At 40.6% G+C, this 23,159-nt stretch overlaps 2 protein-coding genes across 2 annotated transcripts; both read left to right on the forward strand.

Moving 5' to 3' along the window:
- Positions 1–1,760: 1,760 nt before the first annotated feature.
- Positions 1,761–3,292, forward strand: dynll2b (dynein, light chain, LC8-type 2b). Its single transcript, XM_012855230.3, has 3 exons — positions 1,761–1,897; positions 2,315–2,459; positions 2,542–3,292. Exons 2-3 carry the CDS (start codon positions 2,328–2,330, stop codon positions 2,677–2,679), a joined length of 270 nt encoding a protein of 89 aa, XP_012710684.1. The 5' UTR covers positions 1,761–1,897; positions 2,315–2,327; the 3' UTR covers positions 2,680–3,292.
- A 1,993-nt stretch (positions 3,293–5,285) lies between these two features.
- On the forward strand, positions 5,286–22,844 carry heatr6 (HEAT repeat containing 6). The gene is made up of 20 exons (XM_012855231.3): positions 5,286–5,604; positions 5,684–5,791; positions 8,204–8,344; positions 8,805–8,920; positions 10,514–10,628; positions 11,217–11,318; positions 11,409–11,564; positions 12,374–12,603; positions 13,172–13,346; positions 13,437–13,643; positions 15,605–15,704; positions 15,787–16,199; positions 16,287–16,409; positions 16,512–16,598; positions 19,273–19,407; positions 19,489–19,611; positions 19,736–19,860; positions 21,601–21,697; positions 21,809–22,013; positions 22,171–22,844. Exons 1-20 carry the CDS (start codon positions 5,311–5,313, stop codon positions 22,755–22,757), a joined length of 3,639 nt encoding a protein of 1,212 aa, XP_012710685.2. The 5' UTR covers positions 5,286–5,310; the 3' UTR covers positions 22,758–22,844.
- Positions 22,845–23,159: the final 315 nt, after the last annotated feature.

Raw genomic sequence — 23,159 nt, forward strand, 5'->3', positions numbered from 1 at the left:
CTGTTTTTGAAAATGGAGCAGTACCTGGTGTGACACAACAGTAGAAGTCAAGAGTTTTCTATTTTGGACAAGGAAACCCAAATTATATTAGAACGTAAAACATCTCTTTACACTTCTGCTTTGTCATTAAATATTTACACAAGAATTAAATCTTACAAGCTTTTTTGTTTCAATTCTAGAAAGTACCACATGGCAGAAAGTTGTGGCAACTCAAAACAGTACAAAAACTGACAAGATAAACTTCAGGAGATGTTCTGTTGCTTTACAGAAATATGGCTGCATGTCAAGCATATATTCTAAATTACCTATCTACAATGAAATAAACTATCCAAAACCAAATACTATTAAAAAAAAAAATACTGATGTAGAGCCCCCTTTTACTTACACTTGGAAAAATGATAACATGTTAACTTACAATAAATTATTCCAACTTTTTTTTTTTCACTCTTTGTGTCTTATATAAATTCGGAGCAAACTTGTTTTGAGCAACATCACACTTGTGCACCAAGGCTACGCTGATCCAAAACCTGATATTATAACAAGTTGCACAGCTTACAAAAATAAAGTTGCAGCGAAAATTCCCTTTGGATTACTTAGGTTAGATACAATTTAGCCCGATTACATAAAAAACACAGAAATCTTGGATTTTTTTTTTTTAAAGAGCTGTAGCTATAGTATGCTTTACTTCAGCGTAGGGGTCCTGCTGAGGAAGAACAGAGAGGCATGTATATCTTTCAGAGTTAAAATTTTATTGCCATTAAATTATTTACATTTTCTGCAGTGAGATTTAGCACAAGCATGTGGTACTGTGCAGCCTGGCTACTGTCAGTCTGCTCCTGGGCAGCTGTGGCTACAATGTAGGTCACCACCGTCAGGGTGTGAATGGATGCATAAACGGGTGAATGACTGACCGCCTTTGGGGTCGTCGAACTTGACAAAACGCGGTACGAGTACAAGACATCTGTAGTCCTCAGGCATGCGCTCATATAGAAATGTATACAAAGAGTTGCTTTTCAAAGACGGGGGTAGAACAAGAAGGCAGGTCAGAAGCCGTGCACTGCAAAGGACTTCATCTGCAGCAGGTGCGGTGCTCAAAGACCAACTAAATTTATGGAACCAAAGCACAAATTGGTTGAAAAACGCCAGTTACGATCTCAGATAGGTAGATCCCAAAAACGCAGCCCCACAAACATGCAGCAGGAGTAACAAAGGCGCACCACTGCAAGCTGCCCAACTATGGGTCTGCCCCACCCATAAATCAGTGGTGCGCTCGGATCAGCACCTGGCACACAGAGTGGGACCGTGGAACACCATCTCCCCAGAATTGCAAAATAGTATAAAATAACTTGGTTTATTATTATTATGTTTACAGTTCAGCTTTGATTTTATTTTCTGCACAGCATAGATTTGCTGTGCGCACTGAACACATTTATTTTGGTAATTCTGACCTACAACAAAATCTGATTTTATTTCAGTGGGTAAAGAAGGTTAAAAAAATGCTATTCTCCCTTGAATCCCAGTTTAGATATATTTATCAAGCAGAGCGGACTCCTTTAATAATAATAATAATAATAATAAAAACGTTTTTAGAAAAGGAATTCGTGACGAACTAGCCACTCAAAACATGGCGGACGTACCGCTTTCAAGAAACAAGCGACGTCGTCCACGAGGCAGCAGACGAAAGCGGTGCAATGTGGGTAGAAATAAAATGCGGGCACTTCTCCGCGAGTAGAAAATGACCGTCAGCTGAGCAAAGGCGTAGCCTCGGCCAATCAGAGGGAGGAGGAGAGGCAGAGGGAGGAGCGGGAGAACCACGCGTCCTTCAATAAATATAAGAAAAGCCGTGCACCTTCTCCAAGTGTGCATCTCTAAACACTGAAACTTCCCACGGATAGAGGTAAGAGGTCCTTATATATATTACACGGTGTGCGTTGCTGTGACTGAGTATACCGCGGCCGGTGCGTGGAGGAGAGCTTTGCAGCTTCCCTGCGTCGTTTGAGCAGACAAAAACCGCATGATCCCCCCTCTCTGTGGAAACCTGACTACAAAGGCTAATGGTGGCTGATCCAAACATCCTCTCACACAGAAGCACCAAATATAGTCGGATGCTCTCAATGTCGAGTTATCTTTGCATGACTACTAAATGGATGCAAAACGCCTCCCACTGTAAAAATGCTAGGCCATGTGGCTGGCAAAGGGAAGCACAGCATCAATGAAAGAAGTGCAGATGGTTGCCAGTGCTCTTGTGTGCACCAGTGACTGTCTGCGTCCTGTGTGTGTGTTTTTTAACTTTCAACTTTTTGTCCACTGACAGGCAGGAGGGCATCATGTCGGACAAGAAGGCAGTGATCAAAAATGCAGACATGTCTGATGAAATGCAGCAGGATGCAGTGGACTGTGCCATGCAGGCGATGGAGAAGTATAACATAGAGAAGGATATTGCTGCCTATGTTAAAAAGGTATGTCGCTCTGCTAAATATCACCTGTCAAAGGCTTCGTTGTCTGTTTTTTTTTATTATTTAATGTTTGTCCTTCCTGCAGGAGTTTGACAAGAAGTACAACCCAACGTGGCACTGCATCGTTGGCAGAAACTTCGGTAGCTACGTGACACACGAAACCAAACACTTCATCTACTTCTACCTGGGTCAGGTGGCTATTCTGCTGTTCAAGTCGGGCTAAAGCATACACCTCCCCCCTGTGCCGCAACGTGTATGCTGTCGCCTTTCTGCAGACATGCCTACCTCCCTGGTCCACCGCTTTCATCCGTCAAATTACTTTGTGCCAACCGCGACGCAACCATCAGTGTTCAATGCTTTAGTCATGTCTTGACCGACGAATCATAGGAAGTCCAAGCATTAGGATCAATCTGATGGCGGCCCCCTTGGTCGGTGTTTGTGCATCTGACAGCCTCGGTTATTATTTTGGTGTTCTGCTTTGTGCTGGCCTGTTCATTATTTCAGACAAGTTTTGATGTAAAAAATAACTTATTTTTCGGCGCATCAAAATGAGCAACAGAGTTTTTGTTTCAAATGCCTTTTTGATTTTTCAGTGACAACTGATGGACTTAAGATGCCAGGACTGTTGCTTATAACTAATAAAAGCTGTGACGTGCAGAGAGCTGTGGAGGTTTGTATGTGCTTTAACATTCCGGGTCATGCCTGTAAAAGACGCGCGGCGTCGACGCTGCGCATCTGTGAACTCGTTGGGTTGCCTGGCATTGTGATGCTTTCCGTCGACACATCAGAAATGTTGAGCACAAACCAACTTTGACAATTAAATAGTTCAAAGAATGTCTCTGTGTGTACGTTGGTTATTAATTTGGTATTGTATGACACAAGCGGTGTTATGTTTGCCATCCACTGATGGTAGTGATCTAAATACTACGGCATTGACCAGTGTTTTCGTTCACTAAAAAAATGTGACCAGGAGATGGTACGGTATTGTCTGGATTTGCAAAAAGACTAAGTTCATTTGAAAAACTATTGCAAGGTTTCAACTTATGATATAAAAATATACATTAAAAAAATTATTTAACTCCAGTTAGCACTTTATTTAAGGCCTTATCTGTTAAAGATGCATTTGCCATAAAACCAGATATTTTGAAAATGGCTGAATGTGAAATGCCCTGTAAATGTTAATGGCCCTAAATGCTTTCCATAATTTTTTTTTTTTTATATTATTGATATATATATATATATATAGTGCTGTAAATGAGTTGACTTGGATACTATATGCTCTCAATAACAAAGTGGTATTGAACAAAAGGGGAATCAATCTTGAGTTATAATTGCAATCTTCTGTGGGATTTTATGTAATTTAAAATGATTATAGACATACTGCCTGTGGTCTTGAAATCCTTTGAGCCCCTGGTGCTGAAAAGCATCTGATACCATCCTATGTCCCCTGCTGGACCCCCTGCAGTTTGCTTACTGGGTAAACGGGTCAGAGTGCGCTGTCAATCTGGGCCTACACTTCATCCTGCGCCGCCTCAACCATCGAGGGATCCTCACCAGAATCCTGTTTGTAAACTAAAGTGCTTTAACACAATTAGCCAAGACATGCTCACAGTGCCGCCCTCAACCTGTCACTGGATAATCAGTGATCACAATTAAGGTTAGTGGGTGAGCCTGGGGACCATCTCCTACCCAAGAGTAATCAGCACCGGCGCCTCCTAGGGATGTGTTCTCTCCCTTCTCAGTGTACTGACTGCAGACCCGTCTGTGACACTGCTGAAGTTTGCAGGTGACACCACTGTTGTTGGGCTTATCGAAGGCAGTGAGGAGTCTGCATACAGACAGCAGGTGGATCGGCTGGTCCACTGGTGCGCCCAGAACCACCTGGAGCTAAACCTGCCAAAAACTGTGGACCTCAGGAGAACCTCCCTCGTGCTATCAGTTTCATTTCCTAGGAACCAGCCTCTCTCAGGACACACGTTTCAGAAAAACCGAGCAAAACTTCAGTTGACACTGCTTTAAGCCTGTTAAAAATCTATTTGAAGCTGGATTATAAGCAATACCCTCACAATTTAGTACTGACTTAATCACTTCTGTATATATATTCAGTGATTTCCAGTCAGCTCCCACTGTCTCTTCCAGTTAAAAACCTTAATGGTCAATGTCTTTTTACATTTATCACTGACTTTTCAAAACGAGCTGTTCATATTCATTCATCAAACAAGGTGCCAGAAACTTCAATTGTTTCACTCTTTCAAGGTTGTGACCATAATACAAGTACAGTTTAATTTATCATTTTCTTGTAAAATTTTTTTGATTATTTTGGCTTCAACTGGTGAAAGCATAAATCCCTATTTACTTGACCACTTCACAATAGTCATAATTGCTGTTTGTGAATTTTTTTTAACCTATAAAACTACAACCAATACATTTTTTTTCCCTCTTTTCCAAAAAGCCCTATCATCCGCAAATAATGAACGTCACATTCCACTTTCTATGTAGCCAAACATTTATCAAAATGTACATTTATCAAAAATATAACTCACTATGGTCCCTTAACATGAGAGCTATTTATAGAAGATGTAATTTATAACTGTAGGAAAAATCAAAGAGAAGGAGCGAACACACAAAAAATCGTATTCATCTATTTCAAAAATATTTTGAAGTGAACAATAAGATTATTTCGTTATTTGTTGCAAAGTAGGTTAGCATAAAATCTTTTTTTTTTTTCTAGCACGCTTGTCCTGTTTCACACTCCTCGCCAGTAGGTGGCGGTAATGCACCAAACTGCTGTTTACCCACTTTCATTAAAAATGAAGACGAAATAAAAAGAAGAAAGTGCTTCCGGGTAATAAACATGTCGGCCTCCAACGGGGTGTTAGCACCGGCTCCCGGCCGTCCTGCCTTCCCCGCTCCCCCCTCGGTGGCTCTGTCCGCCGAAGCCGCTCCGTTCACCCCCGGAGGTCCGGACGGCTCGCCGCTAGCTTCTCTGTCGGACGCGGAGAGACAGTTTTCTCGCTGCGCCGCCAGGCTCCGCGCCCTGCGGCCGGACTGCGGCCAGCTGAGGGAGGAGCTCAACCAGCTGTTTGACCAGCTGCTGTCGGAGAACTACAACAGGAGGTGTGAGCTCCCCATCACCATCCGACCGGAGGTAACACGCCGTGCCAACCAGCCGTCGCTCCTCCGTCATAACTTTACGTGGTTCTGAGCGACTTGCTTTTCCTTTGCAGGACGTGTGTCTCCTGCTGAAGCACGCCACCGCTCTGGTGCCGCTGAGCCAAGAACATTTAGTTGTTAAATTCTGTCAATTAGTCCATCACCTCCTCAATCAGCTGAAGGTAAGATCGAGCGCGGTGCATTCTGGGTTGCCAGGTCTGACTGACAGTTCCCAACGTAAATGTCGCTCCACGTTAAAGACACACATTTGTTACACGACCAGTAAAGAACACACAACAAGCCCTCTACTGTACCAGAAACAAAGAAGAATGGTTGGACGGGCTCCCCACAAAGCGTGTAACCAAATGACCAACACACAGATCTCATCCTAGTCATAGTGACCCAAAAAAGTTACTATAAAATTATGTCGATTATTAAACTTTTTTCTTTCCCTCAAACGCACATCTTTCTCTTTCAACTCTCAGCAATTATACGTTTTTAATTTCATCAGCTAAAAAATAATCAATTAAGTCTGTCACAAAGTGAAACATGGAGACAATAAAGTGATCTTTCCTTTTGTGTAGTATATTAATTTGCCTTCCCTTAAATTTTGTTGCCGACATGCAGTGGTGTCAAAAGTACACACATTTGTTACTTAAGTAGAAGTATAGATACTGCAGTTTAAAAACACTCTGGTAAAAGTTGAAGTATCAACTTGACCTCTTTACTCAAGTAAAAGTGAAAAAGTATGTGCTCCAAAAACTACTTAAAGTATAAAAGTATAAAGTAACCTTTAAAAAAATGCCACTATATGAATTGAAAGCTTAATTTAAACACCGATTAGTTCTACATGTGGCCCAAGACACAACATAATCATTAACCCATTAGTCAAAGACAAAGTCACTCAAGGAGCATGTTCTCTCTCAAACTTTATTGGAATTCAATTCCAAACAGAGGTAGTATTCAAGCCTGCAGAACTGCCAGAACATAAATGTGTGAGTTCCATCAAATACCTAAGGTAAACTATACCCTTTGGTGCAAAAACATTCTATGAAAGAGAGGGAGAGACTATAGAATAGCTAACCAATGAGTGTTTGCGTTATATGACTCATCCAGTTACACTAGTTCTCACTAGGTGTGGATGGCGCCAATGATCTGCATTAGATGGCGCACATTACGTTATTAAAGTATAGATACCTAAAAAGTGTAGTTAAGTACAGTAACGAAGTATTTGTACTTCGTTACTTGACACCTCTGCCGACATGTTCTTTCAAATCACGTTATTGCAATTGGACGCCGTCTCTTACCACCAAGTCAAAACGTAGCTTAGACCCGTGATCCTATTCACGCCGTTCACAATTGACTTGACCAACATCACTTCCCAGTGACGCTTGATTAATCGACGACTGATCTCTGATTAAAGATGTCAGGCTCGAAAGGTTTTCTACATTGCAAAATAACTAAACCAATGACATGAGTGCAATCTGTGTTTTTCCTTAGATTTAAAGGCCATTGTGGGCCTAGTGGTTAGAGCAGTGCGCTTGCAGTCAGAGTAGGATGCAAGTACCCTGTTCGATCCCCAGCGCCTGCACTCTGGGTCCCTGAGCAAGACCCTTAACCCCAGATTGCTCCCCTGGCGCCACACATGGCAGTCCACTGCTCCCCAAGGGTGATGGGTTAAATGCAGAAAACAAATTTCATTTTAATGTATGTTTTAATGACAATAAAGATGATATTACTATTACACAATAGAGACATTTCATTTGGCACTATGATGATCTGGCTACTTGGATGTTCGAGGGTCATTGCGTCAACTCAACCAGAGTTTGGCTGCTAAAATTTAAAATTTAGTGCGTGGTTTAAAGAACTAAAGTCGGCCCCCTGGTTTTCAGTCGACTTCTGAAAAACGTCTCCCTCACACTTCTGAGATGAAGGTTATGCCCTTGTGGATGTTAAGAGTTAAACAGCTCGGTGGAGCCCCTGTTCTTTTCCCCTTAAGCGATCTCCACTTGTTGCATACAAGCGTTTAAGGAATGACGCTCGAAACAGAATGCTATACATTAACATATTTACGCTACATGGCGAAGGGATGGTTACAGCTTCAGTACTGGACTCTCATACATAAAACAATACAGGAAATGGAGAGACCCAATCATCACTAATGTAAGAATTATACACAGCCAAGTGTGTATACCCCTGCAAGGGGATGCTCCGCATGACATCAGCGTTCCTGCAGCCATACTGTAGCCATTACACCATATTCTGGCTGAATCCTCCATAATCAGTCCATTTCATCCAATCTGTCACCCTCTAAATACTTAGTGTCTGTGAGTTATCTGCTTTCTGCAGCTTTAATCTCATAATCCTCAACAGTCCCCCTGTTGGTGTGCTCAAATGGCACACTCAGACCAAAGCAGTTCCGATAAATGAGCCGGACAAAAATCAGTGGAAACATTTGTCATCTCCACAGCGTGATGCTCCCACCATGTGGTTCACCAAGGCGGATGTCATGTTCAAGATGATGTGCAGCGCTAGTTTTCTGCAGCGTACTGCGATATAATAACCCGCTTTTGTTCCGTTTGGATTTTCCCAAGGTAATAATGGACGAACAGACTCTGGAAGTTCTGGTAAACTACACCGCCAATGCCCTGAAACAATGCAGCACGTGGACCCACTCGGATGTCCTCCTGGCATTTTCCACAGTAGTGTACGGGAACGGATCTCAGTGCCACCAGGTAGATGTTGTTATTTTTCACTGTTTTGAGAGTGTGTTTGTCGTTAAGATGCACCAACAAGACTCACTGGTTTTCTTTAAGCACTAGTATATTAAAGAATTTGGTGATCACAACTAAAGCTACAATCAAAGAGTTAAATGTAGCGGACGTTGACCGATAAATGAATAAAAAATGAGCCGCAGTACTGATAGCAATAGTAATAGTGGTTTTGAACAGTAAAGGAATGTGGTACAAACAAATTATGTCCCTAACCTTCATGTCATTTTTTTAACTCAAAACAATGTACGCTAAAAATGGCGGACATTAAAACCAAAAAAGGCAGTCTGCAGTTTTGAAATCTGTAAGAGTGAAACCTAATTCACATTTTAGGTTCTGACATCTGCGCTGTCAAAGCCAATCAAAGTCAAACTGTTTCTGTCACATTTTTCGGTATTTACATGGAGGTTTTTCTCACTCGCAGCTCGTCAGTGACTTGCTGCGTGAGGACGGAGTCATTCTGCAGTACAGCTCCCCGTCTCAGCCAAACATTGAGCTGCGCCATGTTGCCCTCACCTGCATGGCCAACATCTGCCTCAGGTAGGCTTCGTAACGAGCGCGTTTTTCATAACGCATGACATTTTCCACATTTTGTGTCATTATAGCTGTCCCCCTTTTCTTTATCTAACTCTGATTTCATGTGATAGACCAACACGATGCTTAAATGGGAGGTGGGAAGAAAGGGAGACATTACTTTCTAAACTTTTCAAAAATAAAAGTTGATAACTGGGTAGCATTTGTATTCAGGGCCCGCTACTCTGATATCTCTAAATAGAATCTCGTAGAACCAATTGCCGTTTGAAGTCATCTAGTTAATAGAGTTAATTTGTGTGTAATTTAATAACGAAGGCACCACTCCCATGCTTAAACACGGTAGTGGGAGCATCATGGTGTGGGGATTGTTTTCTTAAGCAGAGGCTGGGGAGCTGGTGTGAGTTAATGTGAAGAAAGGGCTGGAAGCAAACCACTGGGCGATGTGGCCTAAAAATAAAATCTCTGATTTTTTTTCACAATACATCCGACTTACGATTTTAATAAGTGCACAAAAATACAGTCGCTCTGCTATATCATATGCTTTACATTGTTTTAACATATGTATGAATAGATTCTGAAGGTGTGGCAGCTTTTATTTTGGTGTGGTGTGGCGGTGCGCCACGATCAAATACATGTATCGGAAACTTGGGCTGAACGATTTTGGAAAATAATCTAATTGCGATTTTTTATTTATTTTTTTCCCCAGTTTTATTTATCATGTGTTTTTAAATATATACAAACAACAAATCAATTTGTTTCCTCGCCATGCGGATTAGTTGCTGAAAGACCCACAGCATCTAAACTCGGAGCAGTAATGATTGCGTTCTGCCTACGATATTTTTCAACCAAAATTGCAATTTTGACTTTTCTCCGCATTAACCACAAGCAACAAAAACGGTCTCTAAATAAGGATGTGTGTAAACAAGGACTATTTTAAACAAGAACTTTTAATATTTCTTTTGATCAGAATATTATTCAAGAGAACAGCTTTTAGTTGATTTGGACATTAATCCTTGTTGAACATAAAGTGCAACCAACAAACAAGTCTATGTATTAAACTGATTGACCTGTACTTAATGCTATGTATGATTATATAAACTATAAAACAAGTAACAAAATTAGATTATCTCACTGCTGCAACTATCTTCCCTTCCATGTGGAGGCAAACCCACTTCAAACATATTACTGACACCTAAAGGACGTGTCTGATTCACTAATTGTTACATAGCCAAAAATTGCTGACATCTGCAATTTGAAAATTTTTGTTTTTTTTAAATCGCAATTATATTGAAAATACGATTAATTGTTCAGCCCTAGTGGAAACCCTCGTCTTGGGGTAAAAAGTTTCCTCCTTTTAAAATCATAGTTGCATTAAAATCTAGAATAAAATAAAGAAAAACTAGAATGTACATGAACAGTGCAATGAAAGACATTTCACTGATTAATACTGGAGAGACTTCCACAGTTTGGGTTAGACAGCTTGGGTTACTGTGATCTGTACTGTGAAGAAAAATGGACAAAACGACCAACAATAGTTTGATTTTCCTCACATGAACTGTTGTCATTTTATTGGCTGGCTGGCTGGTTTTTCTTTTGCAGGATTCCTGGTCAGCCGCCTTTGGACGATCAGTACAGAAGCGTTTGTTTCAGACTCTTCCTGAAGACACTGCAGACACCCAAACCTGCCAACACCGACGATCTCTTCTACTGCATGGTGCCTACACCTGGTCTGCTACGCTGAGACATTAGTTGCTATAAGGCATGTTTAGTCATAAACTAAACACTATGGTTTGTAGGGCTGTGCATAAAAATCGATATAAAGATTAATATCGATATTTTTAAAAACGATTTAATATCGATATTCTGGCTTTCAATATCGATATACCTCCCAACCTCTAGGGGGCGTTATTACAGCGCAACCATTACAGTTCACAGCGAAGGAGAGCAAGTGAGACGAATTTGTGGAACGGCCGACAGGATTTTAGAAGCTCCTTTGTCCCTAAAATCAGATGTTTGGGCACATTTTTGGTTTCTGTGACACGTTAAATGCATTGAAGCAAATGCACTTTATTTTCCTGTTAATATGTCTGTGATCAATAAATAGAACATAAACATAATATTTGGCTGATTTTGGTGATTGAATCACTGAGCATTAAATCAAAGTAATAAATATCGATATTGGAATCAAATCAAGCTGAGCTATGTATCGAGAATCGTATCGTATCGTGAGCTGTGTATCGAGAATCGTATCGAATCGGCTCATCCTAGATGATACCCAGCCCTAATGGTTTGTTCTGTGTAGATCATCCAGGCTGCTCTGAAGGGACTCCAGTTCTGTCTCTCAGGTGGGAAGTGGAAGTTCGGGGTAGGAGAGGAGCTTGGATCTGTCCTGGCTGCCCTGAAGGTGGGAGATGGAGCCATGTTTCCCCGTTATTTTGTTACTCATGACATGTGAAGCGGCTGCTAGTTTGAATCCTGCTGCTCCTTTTCCCAGAGGCTCATGTTCCAGGGAGCGGCTGGTTTGAGTGTCGACTGGCCGGCGGTGCTTTACCCCGCGCCTCTCTCCCAGTACGAAACTCTCTCTCCACCAAAGCCTGCCGAACCACCCAAAGCGTCAAAAGAGGCGGATAAAACAGGGAAACCTTCAGGAGTAAGACGAGCCCTCCTTCTTACCAGCCTTACTACTTCTAAAGCAGGGGTGTCAAACATACGGCCCGCGGGCCGGATCCGGCCCGCCGAACAATTTAGTCCGGCCCTGTGGCTAAATGCATTATCATTATAAAAAAAAAAAAAAAAAAAATTTTTTTTATTTTTTTTTCCAGTGTCCTGTCTGGCAATGTGGCAATAAGATGCCACAAATAGCTCATCAGATTTGACTTTCACAAGTGGACAAGATAAAAGGAAGAGAATGATAAAACAATTATTGAAAAAAAACATGTACTTCGTTTAATTGAAAATATGCAGTTCCTATATTGACCACGAGGGGCGCTGTGTTTTAATTATCAGATTAAGCTTCAGATGTGGAAAATGTATTTAAATCATTTCTTAATTTTTTTCTGTTTGATGTATTTTGTCATGCAGGACAGTGTTTTAAGTTCCAAAAAAAGTGAATAAATGTTTTTCAACATTGTATAATCACTGTGATCAGTTCTTATGCATAATGCACAAGTAAATGTTTAACTGAGTAAAAGTACTGTTGAAATTGCACATAGTTTTCTTAAAAACGCTGAGATTATTCATAATATATTGTGTAAAAGTGAAATTAACTTAATATAAAAATCAACAAGTCCACATTTATTAGTTCTATTTAATCTTGCAATGAGTTAACTCGTATGGCCCTCTTGAGATCAGATTAAGCTGTATGCGGCCCCTAAACCAAAATGAGTTTGACACCCCTGTTCTAAAGGATCATTTGCATTAACAGATATTTATTTATTTTTTGCTTTTGTCTCCTTCAAGAAGAAAAAGAGGAAATCCAAAGGAAAGGGAAAGAAGACGAAAACTGAGGAGAGCAGATTGGAGGAGGAAGAGGAGGAGGATAAGGAAGCTGTGCCTGAACTCCACAGAGGGGAAGGAGATGCAGAGATTTTACCCAAACAACCCTCCTTGCTTCTCTACCCATCCTGGAAGCTGAACAGCTCAGAATCAGAGTTTTCAGACCTTGAGGGAAATGCACAGAGCAAGTTAAGGTACATGGAGATCTTTTTACCTACGTGACTTTAAAAAAAAAAAGCTTCTGTTTGTCCGTCAGTCCAACCATCTCTCCGGCTGTCCTCTATCCATTCAATTCTCTTTTTGCTCTCTGCCATGAATTCAGTCAATCCCTGTTTTTATACTCTTAAAATACATAACTTACACCACCATGCCACTTTTTTTTCCTACTAATGTTAAAAACAGAACTACCTCAGCCTTCTATTTTATTGGCCTGATTTTGCACTACTATTTTATTGACTGTCTATGTACAATTTAAAAACCAAATTTTGCTGCTTTTATTTCTTCACTGCATGTGCCCTCTTATTTACTTTTTTTTTTATTTTTTATTTACCTGAATGTTATGTTTGTCTGTGTTCTTAGATTGGTAGAATATGTCTTGTGGGATAGTGAGAAACGTAATTTCGATCTCTTTGTATGTCTGGAGCATGTGAAGAAATTGACAATAAAGCTGACTTGACTAAAATGAGCCTGAAAGGACTGAGAACGATGTTTAGGAACCCGGTTTTCACACTGCTATTTTCTTTCCCATTCTGCCCTTTTTAGAGTTTACCAGTGCCGTGTCCGTCAGCTGGCGCTGCACTGCATGCTAGCAGCGGTGAAAGCTGTTGAGAGGAGGAGCCTGTATGGATACTGGTCCTCTTTCATCCCCGACTCTCCTGCTGTCGGGCCTCCATCTCTTACTCTCCTCACAATTATTTTAAAGGACCCCTCACCAAAGGTACAGCCGGTCATGAACATTTGTTTGAGTTTTTGTCCGTACATGTGATGAGTTCCATTAAGTGTTTTTTTTTTTTTCTTCTTATTCCAGGTGCGACTGTGTGCGCTTCAGGTGCTGTCGGCCATCTTGGACGGCTCCCGGCAGTTCCTGGCCGCGGCTGAAGACACGGCGTCCCCTCGCACGTCTTACACCCCGTTCTCCTTCATGCTGGCTACGGCCATCAGAGAGCTGCACCGCGGCCTCAGCCTGGCCCTTCTGGCCGAGACGTCCTCTCAAACGCTCACGCAGGTCATAAAGGTGGGAAAGTCCATTTATCATGTAACAGTTAGACGGCTCGTCAAAGCAGGTTTTTATAATTCAGTTAATCCTAGTGAGGAAAAAAGGTTTTCGATACCCAGAATGTTTTCCATACTGTCCACAATCAACTTTTCCTGTAGGTTTATTGTCGTTCCTCTTCTCAGGATAAATGATTTGTGTTTTTAGACTTGCAACAATCCACAAATGGATTCTATGTAAAATAAAGATGAAACATATATTTGAAGAAAAGCCATCAGATTAATGTAGTATCTCATAGCTGCTTGTTTCATGTTTTATTGTCAATATCTGGACATGATAAAAGGCTGTCCATACATTGACCATACTGACAATAATCTGCTAGAGTCTGACTTCTTCCACTGCAAATTGTGACATGGAAAAGTCCTGTAATTAGTTTTTTTATTGTATAACTGGCTTATATTGAGTATAATTTTGTTTTTATACAGATGAGGCAGTTTAACATAGTAAATAATTCAAAGGGTGCAACTGATTTTCTGTACAACAAGATTATAGCAATTTATACCATTTGTATTTAGTTGGGCCAACTAGCTAAAACTATATTATATAATAGAATCAAAGGTATACATCACCGGTACAGTACATTTAGAGTAAAAATGAATTTCTCTCCTTTTTTATTAAAAAAAAATTGCATTTTTATCATTTAAAACTAATGTCAATCCATACTGGCTGGCCAGAAAAAGGAAGACATTTCAGGAGAGAGTCTGTGTTCAAAGGATACTATTTGAATAAATACACATCCCGTTTTCCTAAGCTGTTTCTACATTAATATATAACTATTACCAGCTTAAAAAAAACACAGATAAATGGAGTAATTCCCTCACTGTGTTTGTGTGGTTAGCACTTTCCTTATGTTTGTTCTTTACATTGTATAACATTGCTATGATGTTCATTACTGTTGCCATTATTGTGCTGTTACACACTGTTTTAAGTCATTTAATGTTGGATAAATAACACTATTATTAGTAGTAGTAGTAGCTGCATTTTAACTTTGGTTGTCTGTTTTAAAGAGCTATATAAATGAAATGAAGATTGTCTATTTTAAATATCTACACAAATTGAATCAGTTAGATTTAGTTATCTTTCATTTTGGATGGGAACCGTGAACTTGAGGATAACATGAAGCTCAAGTCACATCATTTGTCCAAATGAGACTCAGAGTAATTCCCACCGACGGCAAAAGTGACGTCAGGTGAAATTTAAAATGACGAGTCACACCTGCCTTCCAGATAAACGAGGACGTCTCCTTTAGACAGCTAATTTTCATTTTAAATTGAATGAATACATCCGAGGATATTTGAAAGAGGACTTTAATTTGTCCAAGGAAGAGAGGCGTAAATATGACTCAAAGGAAGCCCTTATCTGATTTCTGACATGTAAAAGTTGATAAAAGGCTTTCTGTTAATTCATCTTCAGTGTAGACAATTTACATTACAACATAAACTAACAATTTTAGACATTTGTTTTTAATTTTATGTTAATACCACATTTAAAAGCGGACTACTGCGAAGTGTTTCACAGCCAAGGCATTTGGAAAGTCACATGTACTAAACAAATAATGTTTTCCAGTGAAACATAACGTGCATAAGTAAAATATTAAAAATAAAGTTTAAGTTCTGAAAGTTTTTTTGGAAACGAGTGAAATCCAATGTCTAAAAATATTCTTTGGGGAGAAAATATTGTCTTGATTATATGTGTCGACAGCCTGCCATACTTCATTTTGTGTGACAATAAATGGGAAAACTTTATGCTGAGTCGACGCCCCCTAATGTTACGTATTTAGCATGACAGTTATGAAGAAAATTACCAAAACTCTGCCTTAGTCATAAAATGGATCATATTAATGTTAATTTCTAGTAAAGAAAAACAAACGTGACAGTGTGATGCATCTAATGTCATTTTTATTTTATTTTTCTGTCCGGTAGTGCCAGGCGTTCCTGGTGGCCAACGCTCCCTACCATCGCCTCAGACCTGGTCTGCTAAGCCTGCTCTGGAAGCAGATTCGTCCTTACGTGCGTCACCGACGTCTGTACCAAGTCTCTGCCCTGCAGTGACCTCTCCTGCTTCTTGAAGTTTGTCTCTGATGGCCAGAATGCTCTGTCTTCAGACGTGACCGTACGCGGGGCTGTGTTGAGACTGTATGGGGCCATAGTAACCGCTCAGGCCCCGCTCCCCGAGGTGCAGCTTCTCCTCCAGCAGCCAGACAGTCCCAGCAGCAGCGGCGTCTCCGGCTCCGTGACGCCGCAGGACTCCGCTCTCAGCTGGAGACACAGGAACGGAGCCGCTTCGCCTGCTCGCACACCGGCAGCATCCTCCCAACAGAACTCGCGCACACACTCCCCCCACCTTCCTCGCACCCCCAGAGAGGAGGAGGAGGAGGAGGAGAAGGCGTCGTCGCCGTGGCTGCTGAGGCTCTGCGTCTCCCTGGTGACTCAGCCCAGAGAGGAGCAGTCAGACAGCGAGGGAGCTGGAGGCGGTGCCGCTTTAGAGCCCTCTCCTGTTCGACTAGAAGCCCTGCAGGTAAAAATAGAATCGAAGCGAGGTTTAAATGCTCCAGACAAACATTTCTTACAAGCTTTATTTTTTTTTTTTAAATGCATTATTCAGGTGTTGTCCCACCTGGTTCGGGGTTATTTTCCCCTTGTTCAGTCAAGTGTGTGCCAGATTGGGCAGGTGAGCGCTCAGTGCCTTGGGGAGACGGACCACTCCATCCAGCTACACAGCGCAAAGGTAATGCTGTCTACATCAGCAGTAATTGGTAGACTGAATATAAATAACCACAAAGTTATGATAAGCAGGAAATCTTTGTGTTTTTTTTTTTTTTTTTTTTAGCTACTAGAGGAGTTTGGTGCTGGCATAATCCAACAGTACAGAGCTGAGAACAATGTTCCTGAAGGCTCCAGGATTCCTGTAGACCAAGTAAGTTCTGGTAGGAACCTTTGCTCCTTTTATCCAGGACTGACCTTTTATTTAGCTCCATCCATCTGTCCATCAACCATAACCATCGTCTCGGTCCCAACATCAAGATGCCGCCACCACCGTGGGACGCCACAGGGATGCGTGCTCATAAGTAGGGCTGAACGATTTTGGGAAATAATCTAATTGCGATTTTTTTTTTTTCTTTTCTTAATATTGCGATTTAATGCGATTTTTTTTTTTTTTTTTTTTTTTTTTTTTTTTTTTTTTTTTTTTTTTTTTTTTCAGTTTAATTTATCATATCTTTTTAAACATATACAAACCACAAATCATTTTGTTTCCTTGCTGTGCAAATTAGTTGCTAAAAGACCCGCAGCATCTAAACAGCAGAAATGATTGCGTTCTGCCTACGATATATTTAAACTAAAATTGCAATTTTGACTTTTCTCTGCGTTTACCACAAGCAACAAAAATGGCTTCTAAATAAAGATGTTTGTAAACAAGGACTATTTAAAACAAGAACTTTTAATGTTTCTATTAATCAGAATATTATTCAAGAGAAAAGCTTTTAATTGATTTGGACATCAATCCTTGTTGAACATAAAGTGCAACCAACAAGCAAGTCTATGTATTAAACTGATTGACCAGAACTTAATGCTTTGTATGATTAAATAAACTCTAAAACAAGTAATAAAATTAGATTATCTCACTGCTGCAACTGTCTTCCCTTCCATGTGGAGGCAAACCCACTTTAAACATTTTACCGACACCTAATGGACGTGGCTAATTCCCTAATTGTTACATAGCCAAAAATTGCGGACTCTGCGATTTGGAAATTGCGTTTTTTTTAAATTGCGATTATATTGAAAAAGCGATTAATTGTTCAGCCCTACTCATAAGCTTTTGCATGTAGGCCAAAGATAAACATTTTGGTCTAATCTGAAAAGTGCCTTCTACATTCTTCCCTACATAGCTTGAGGCAAACTATGTGAGACTTCTTTCAGCGGTGGCTTTGGTCTTCAATCCATCTTCCATCAGTGCCAGACTTTTTTATTTTTATTTTATTTGACCGTTCAACCTACACGTGCATACTGTTGGCTTTCAAAATGTTTATTATGCTGAAATGAAGACAAATTTAAGTGTTGTTTGCCACGTGTATTTTATCACGCTTTAAAAGTAGGTCAGAAATGGCTTTTTTATTAAATACCTGTAAGGTGGAGGGTTTTAGCATTTGAAACACACAACATGCCGTCTAACGATCAAACATTGCTGAGTCTCTCAGAAAAATGCTTCGCTGCACAGACATGCTTTTCCTTGACCCCCGAGGTCAGTATCATTGGAAACTAGTCCTACCTTTTTTTTAAAGAAGATACAGGGAACCTTTGTGAAACATCCTTCCGTTGATTCAGCTCAGATTTGCTACAGTTATAGTCAACATGTGGAAATACAAAGTCTGAGGATTTTCGTGTAGTTTTGCAGTGTTTTATTTTGAAAAATATTTAGGTAAGGCTCAGAAAATTAGATTTTTTTCCCCTTGTTTAATCACCTATAAATCAGACAAACTGACATTTGCAATAGTGGTTCCACTTGAAAAATAATCTTTTAATGCCTTAGTGTCACACAAATACTAAAATTTTATAACTTGGAGCTGTACTGGATCTACGTCAGATATGTAATTTCAGGTGGGAATTGCTCCTGAAACCCTCTGGGTTTTAAGGGGTTACCCTTTCAAAGAATAAACGTTAATATGCTGGAAGTTAAGGACACCTGCACACGTTTAAAATTGCTAAGAATAATTATTTGGTAACACTTTATTTGAAGGGGTGTACATAAGACCGACATTACACTCTCATAAACATGTCATAACACCTGTTATGAACATAAATTACTCTTTATGAATGTTTAGGACTGTTGTCATTAATTGTCATTCGGTAAATTATTACACTATTAAAGCAAGGTTGACATTGTTTAAAATGTCCCTTAACTTAAGAAAACCCCAAGCGAAGCCCTTAATTTAGCCTAATCCTAAATCAAGACCTAAATTTAACCTAATCCCAAATCAAGACCTAACTTTAACCTAATCCCAATTCAAGCCCTAAATTTAACCTAATCCCAAATCAAGACCTAACTTTAACCTAATCCCAAATCAAGACCTAAATTTAACCTAATTTCAAATCAAGACCTAAATTTAACCTAATCCCAAATCAAGACCTAAATTTAACCTAATCCCAAATCAAGAACTAAATTTAACCTAATCCCAAATCAAGACCTAAATTTAACCTAATCCCAAATCAAGAACTAAATTTAACCTAATCCCAAATCAAGAACTAAATTTAACCTAATCCCAAATCAAGACCTAAATTTAACCTAATCCCAAATCAAGACCTAAATTTAACCTAATCCCAAATCAAGACCTAAATTTAACCTTGTCTCTGTTAATGTCAAGTTGTCTTAACAAAGACATTTTAAACAATGTCAACTTTGCTTTAATAGTGTCATAATTTACCGAATGACAATTAACGACAACAGTCCTAAACATTCATAAAGACTCATTTATGTTCATAACAGGTGTTATGACAGTGTAATGTCAGTCTTATGTACACCCCTTCAAATAAAGTGTAACCAATTATTTCCGAGTCGCCTCTGTGTTGTAACAAATGTCTGCTTGTGGTTGTAGGTGGTGCGGTTCTGGTCGGCGGTGCTGAGCGGGCCGCTGAACGCAGCGCTGCAAAACGAACAACATCCCACGCTGCAGGCCAGTGCCTGTGACACGCTCGCCTCCATCCTCCCACAGGCCTTTGCCCAGCTGCCTGTGAGTTTCTCGTTTTATGATCTTGTAATTTTATGACGCTAAAAGTTTAACCCGTACGTTTGCATTGGTTGTTTGGTTAAGGATAAAACTCAGCTGATGTGCATCACCGTGCTGCTGGGCCTGACCTACCTGGAGAACTATCTGGTGAAGACGGCGGCCGTCAGGGCTCTGGGAGTTTACGTGCTCTTCCCGTGTTTGAGAGAGGTCAGTGAAAACACGCGGTAATGATCAGCGTCTGTACTGTAAAGAGATGCAGAAGCATCTCTTTACAGTAAAAAAGGTTCAGCTGGACGCTTTCAGATGTTTCCTAACTGAATTCTTCTCTCAGGATGTCATGTTCGTGGCGGATACTGCGAACATTATCCTCGCCGCCCTTGATGACCAATCGACAAACATCCGAGCAAAGGCCGCCTGGTCCCTCGGGAACCTCACAGACACCCTCATCATTAATATGTAAGACAGCTTGGGTTCATAAAGGAGAGTGTTTTGGGTTGCTACCCAGTCTTGAGAAGTCTGAAGTTTGTTTTTTATAATTTTTCACCTCAGAATCACTTTAAAAAAAAAAAAGCAATCTGAAATTGGTAAATTATTCCAGACTTCTTATCCTCTGTCCTTTTTTATAAAGCCCAGCAAATGCTGTGATTTATTTTTGTTTTTGCATGAATTGTTTTAAACTAACATGCCTTATGTATGATCTGCTTTCCCACATGTTGATCTTAGTGCTGACTGAAGGCCGACTGTCAGGATAGGGCAATTTAAATACCGCCATGGACTTTTTCTCTCTAAATTGTTTTAAAACGCTGCACAAAGCACAAAAACCTTTCTTTACTGACAAAATAAAGTTACCAAAGCACTCAAACTGACCTTTTTATAAAGAACCTGCTGTTGGTCTAGGCTCCATCCTTATTTGACGAGTCCAAGAGTTTGGACCGGTCCAGATGCTGCAGCAACGCTGCTCCCGGACCAGACTCTAAACATCCAAGCTAATTTCAGCCTTCTGTTCTTTCATTATTTGTGGAAACTGCAGAAAAGACTAGACTTTAGTTCAAGCTGTTTCCAAGTCTGCAAAGGTATGAAATTTGGTTTGGAAAAACAGAAAGGAACCCTGTGAAACTAAGACATTATTGAATATTTCAACAAGACAATGGTCCCATAATCCACCCATTAGAACCTGTGTTGTAATTAGGGCTGGGCGATAAAGCGATTTAATCGATTAATTTGAATTTATAATTCTTTAAGATTTCATTTTTGGAAAATCTGGATTTTATTTTGCCAATACACTCATTGGGTTTCCATTAAGAGAACAGCATGTGATGCTGAATAGATGTTTAGGCAAAATTATTGTCAAAATATTGTTAAGTGGAAACTTTTTTTTTTACCATAATACAAGGTACTTCATTTACTTATTTACTTTTTTTTAACTTAGTTTGAAGTTCACAAGTGCAGTGAAGCCTGTTCTTAGCTCAATGTGTAATACCACTAGCAGCAAATGTTTTGTTATATTTTCATTGTTTATAATGGCACGGCTACCATCTTGTTTTATATGCATATTTCACAGCTTGTTTTTAGTTGCACTTTGAATTCAGGTCAACTCCCTGACGAAATGCTTGACATAAAAAGCAAGGTTTTAAAATAATTTCTTTAATAAAACAAAAAGGAGGAAAAAAATCGATTAATCGGATTTGGTATGATAAAATCTGAGATTTATTTTTTAATCCATATCGCCCAGCCCTAGTTGTAATACATAAAGTAGGCAAATATTAGGATTTTGGAAAGGCATGAGCTCAACAGTACTAAGGATTTGTAGATTTGAATTAAAATGCTGATCAGTGACAGCAAACCAACCGTTTTCAATCAACTCTACCTTTTATCCCTGGTAGTGATCAGATTCCCTGTCAGATTAATGCAGGAAGTGTGCTGAGGGCTACAGAACGTTTGAAGTCAGGATGTAAGTTCCAAAGGAGCGATTAACCTAATAATAGTGGTTAATCTGTATATTTGAGTCTGTATGTACATCTTTGAGAGAAAATCTACAAAAAAGTGAATCATCTGCAGCAGTTCCTGTTTTTCAAAAAAAGCTTTGCAGTTGTTTGCAGTTCAAACGCCACATTAAAAACCTCGGCTGAATGACGCGCGTGGCCATGAGGAGTCTCTGTAAACCTCTGACCTCCTCGTTATCCCGTCTCTCTCCAGGGAGAACATGGGTGTGGATTTCCAGGAGGAGTTGTCCGACATGCTTCTGCTGAAGATGCTGCAGGCGGCAACTCGAGCAGCTGCAGACAGAGACAAGGTGAGGATGACTTTCACACAAAAAAACAACAAAAAAAAGGAAGACAGTAACTCATATTTACAAGTTAACGTGTTGAAGCTAATAGCATCTCCGTTACCTCAACCCTTCCAGGTGAAGTGCAACGCGGTGCGAGCGCTTGGCAATCTGCTTCATTTCATGCGGCACAGTCAGATGACTCGGCCCGTCTTTCAGCGCCCTCTGGAAGAGGCGGTCCGAGCTCTGGTCAAAACCGTCCAATCAGAAGCTACGATGAAAGTCAGGTGGAACGCCTGTTACGCCTTAGGAAATGCGTTCAGAAATCCCTCCCTGCCGCTCGGTAACTATTTTAAAGACGGTCCTCGTCAGATTCCAGAGATTACGGAGAAGCTAATCTTAATCTGTTAGATGTTACTTGTGTAGTTTAGCGTTAGGCTTTTCTACGTTTTATTTGTTGGATTTTGCTGACGTCACGTTTTTTTTCCCCTTCATGACAGAGACAGCGCCGTGGTCTCAGGATGCGTTCACCGCCCTCTGCCACGTGGTGACCTCCTGCAAGAACTTCAAGGTGCGCATCAAGTCTGCGGCCGCCCTCGCCGTCCCAGCGCAGCGCGGCTGCTACGGCGACCCGAAGCGCTTCGGCTGCGTGTGGCGCTCTCTGGCTACGGCCCTTGAAAACAGCGAAGACGCCGTGGACTTCCTGGAGTACCGCTACTGCGCCAGCCTCCGGCACACGCTCTCAGAGGCGCTCCTGCACCTGCTCAGCCTCAGCCAGCAGCAGGACATGTCTGAACTCAGCGCGTCATTGGCTGGGGAGGAGGGCGGGGGCATTAAAGAGCATTTAATCAGGTATCTTAAAGCGGAGGAAGGAGAGGGAAAAACCAGAGAAGATGAAGCGGGAGAGGAGAGGAGCTCTGGGGAGGAGAGTAGCCACCCACAGCAGAGAATGGGTAGACTCCAGCAGACGCTTGTCAGACTTAAGAGCCTGGAGGTGGAGGAGGGAGGGAAGGAGGAGAAGGAGGTGGTGGTTAATTTCCTGGAGGATCTCTTAAAAGTATGTGGTCCTGGCCCCTTTAATGAGTAATTTATTTTTGTGATAATATGCGCTGGCACAGAAACTGTATCTGTTTGGTCCATTGGACTAATTTCATTTTTATATAATTATTTTTTTTTTTTACCATCACAGTTTCACTCTAACAGTGATTTTTAAAAATTATGCACCTTAAGGTTGAGCCATATTGTACGAAGGAGTATTAGGGCCACACATGAAGGGAATTTTTTTTTTTGCCATGACGAGATTAAACTCGACATGGCGACTTTAAAGTCGCCATGTCGACATTAAACTCAACATTTCGAGAATCTCAAATTCAGAACTGCGAACCCGGGTAAGCATCACTAGGGAAAGACGTTATGTTATTGGTAGGTCACCGCTTCCAGTGATGATTATACAGTTGCAGCACGGCAAAGACTACCTTCACACTTAATT

This window comes from Fundulus heteroclitus, chromosome 11 (genome assembly GCF_011125445.2).
Source record: "Fundulus heteroclitus isolate FHET01 chromosome 11, MU-UCD_Fhet_4.1, whole genome shotgun sequence".
NCBI lineage: Eukaryota > Metazoa > Chordata > Actinopteri > Cyprinodontiformes > Fundulidae > Fundulus > Fundulus heteroclitus.

Bases quoted from the DNA above. Each gene is read 5' to 3' on its own strand.
- dynll2b (XM_012855230.3), top strand. From the start codon at position 2,328: ATGTCGGACAAGAAGGCAGTGATCAAAAATGCAGACATGTCTGATGAA. The intron at 2,460-2,541 runs GTATGTCGCTCT...TCCTTCCTGCAG, and splicing joins TTGCTGCCTATGTTAAAAAG to GAGTTTGACAAGAAGTACAA.
- heatr6 (XM_012855231.3), top strand. From the start codon at position 5,311: ATGTCGGCCTCCAACGGGGTGTTAGCACCGGCTCCCGGCCGTCCTGCC. The intron at 13,644-15,604 runs GTGGGAAAGTCC...TCTGTCCGGTAG, and splicing joins CGCTCACGCAGGTCATAAAG to TGCCAGGCGTTCCTGGTGGC. The intron at 16,599-19,272 runs GTAAGTTCTGGT...TTGTGGTTGTAG, and splicing joins CCAGGATTCCTGTAGACCAA to GTGGTGCGGTTCTGGTCGGC.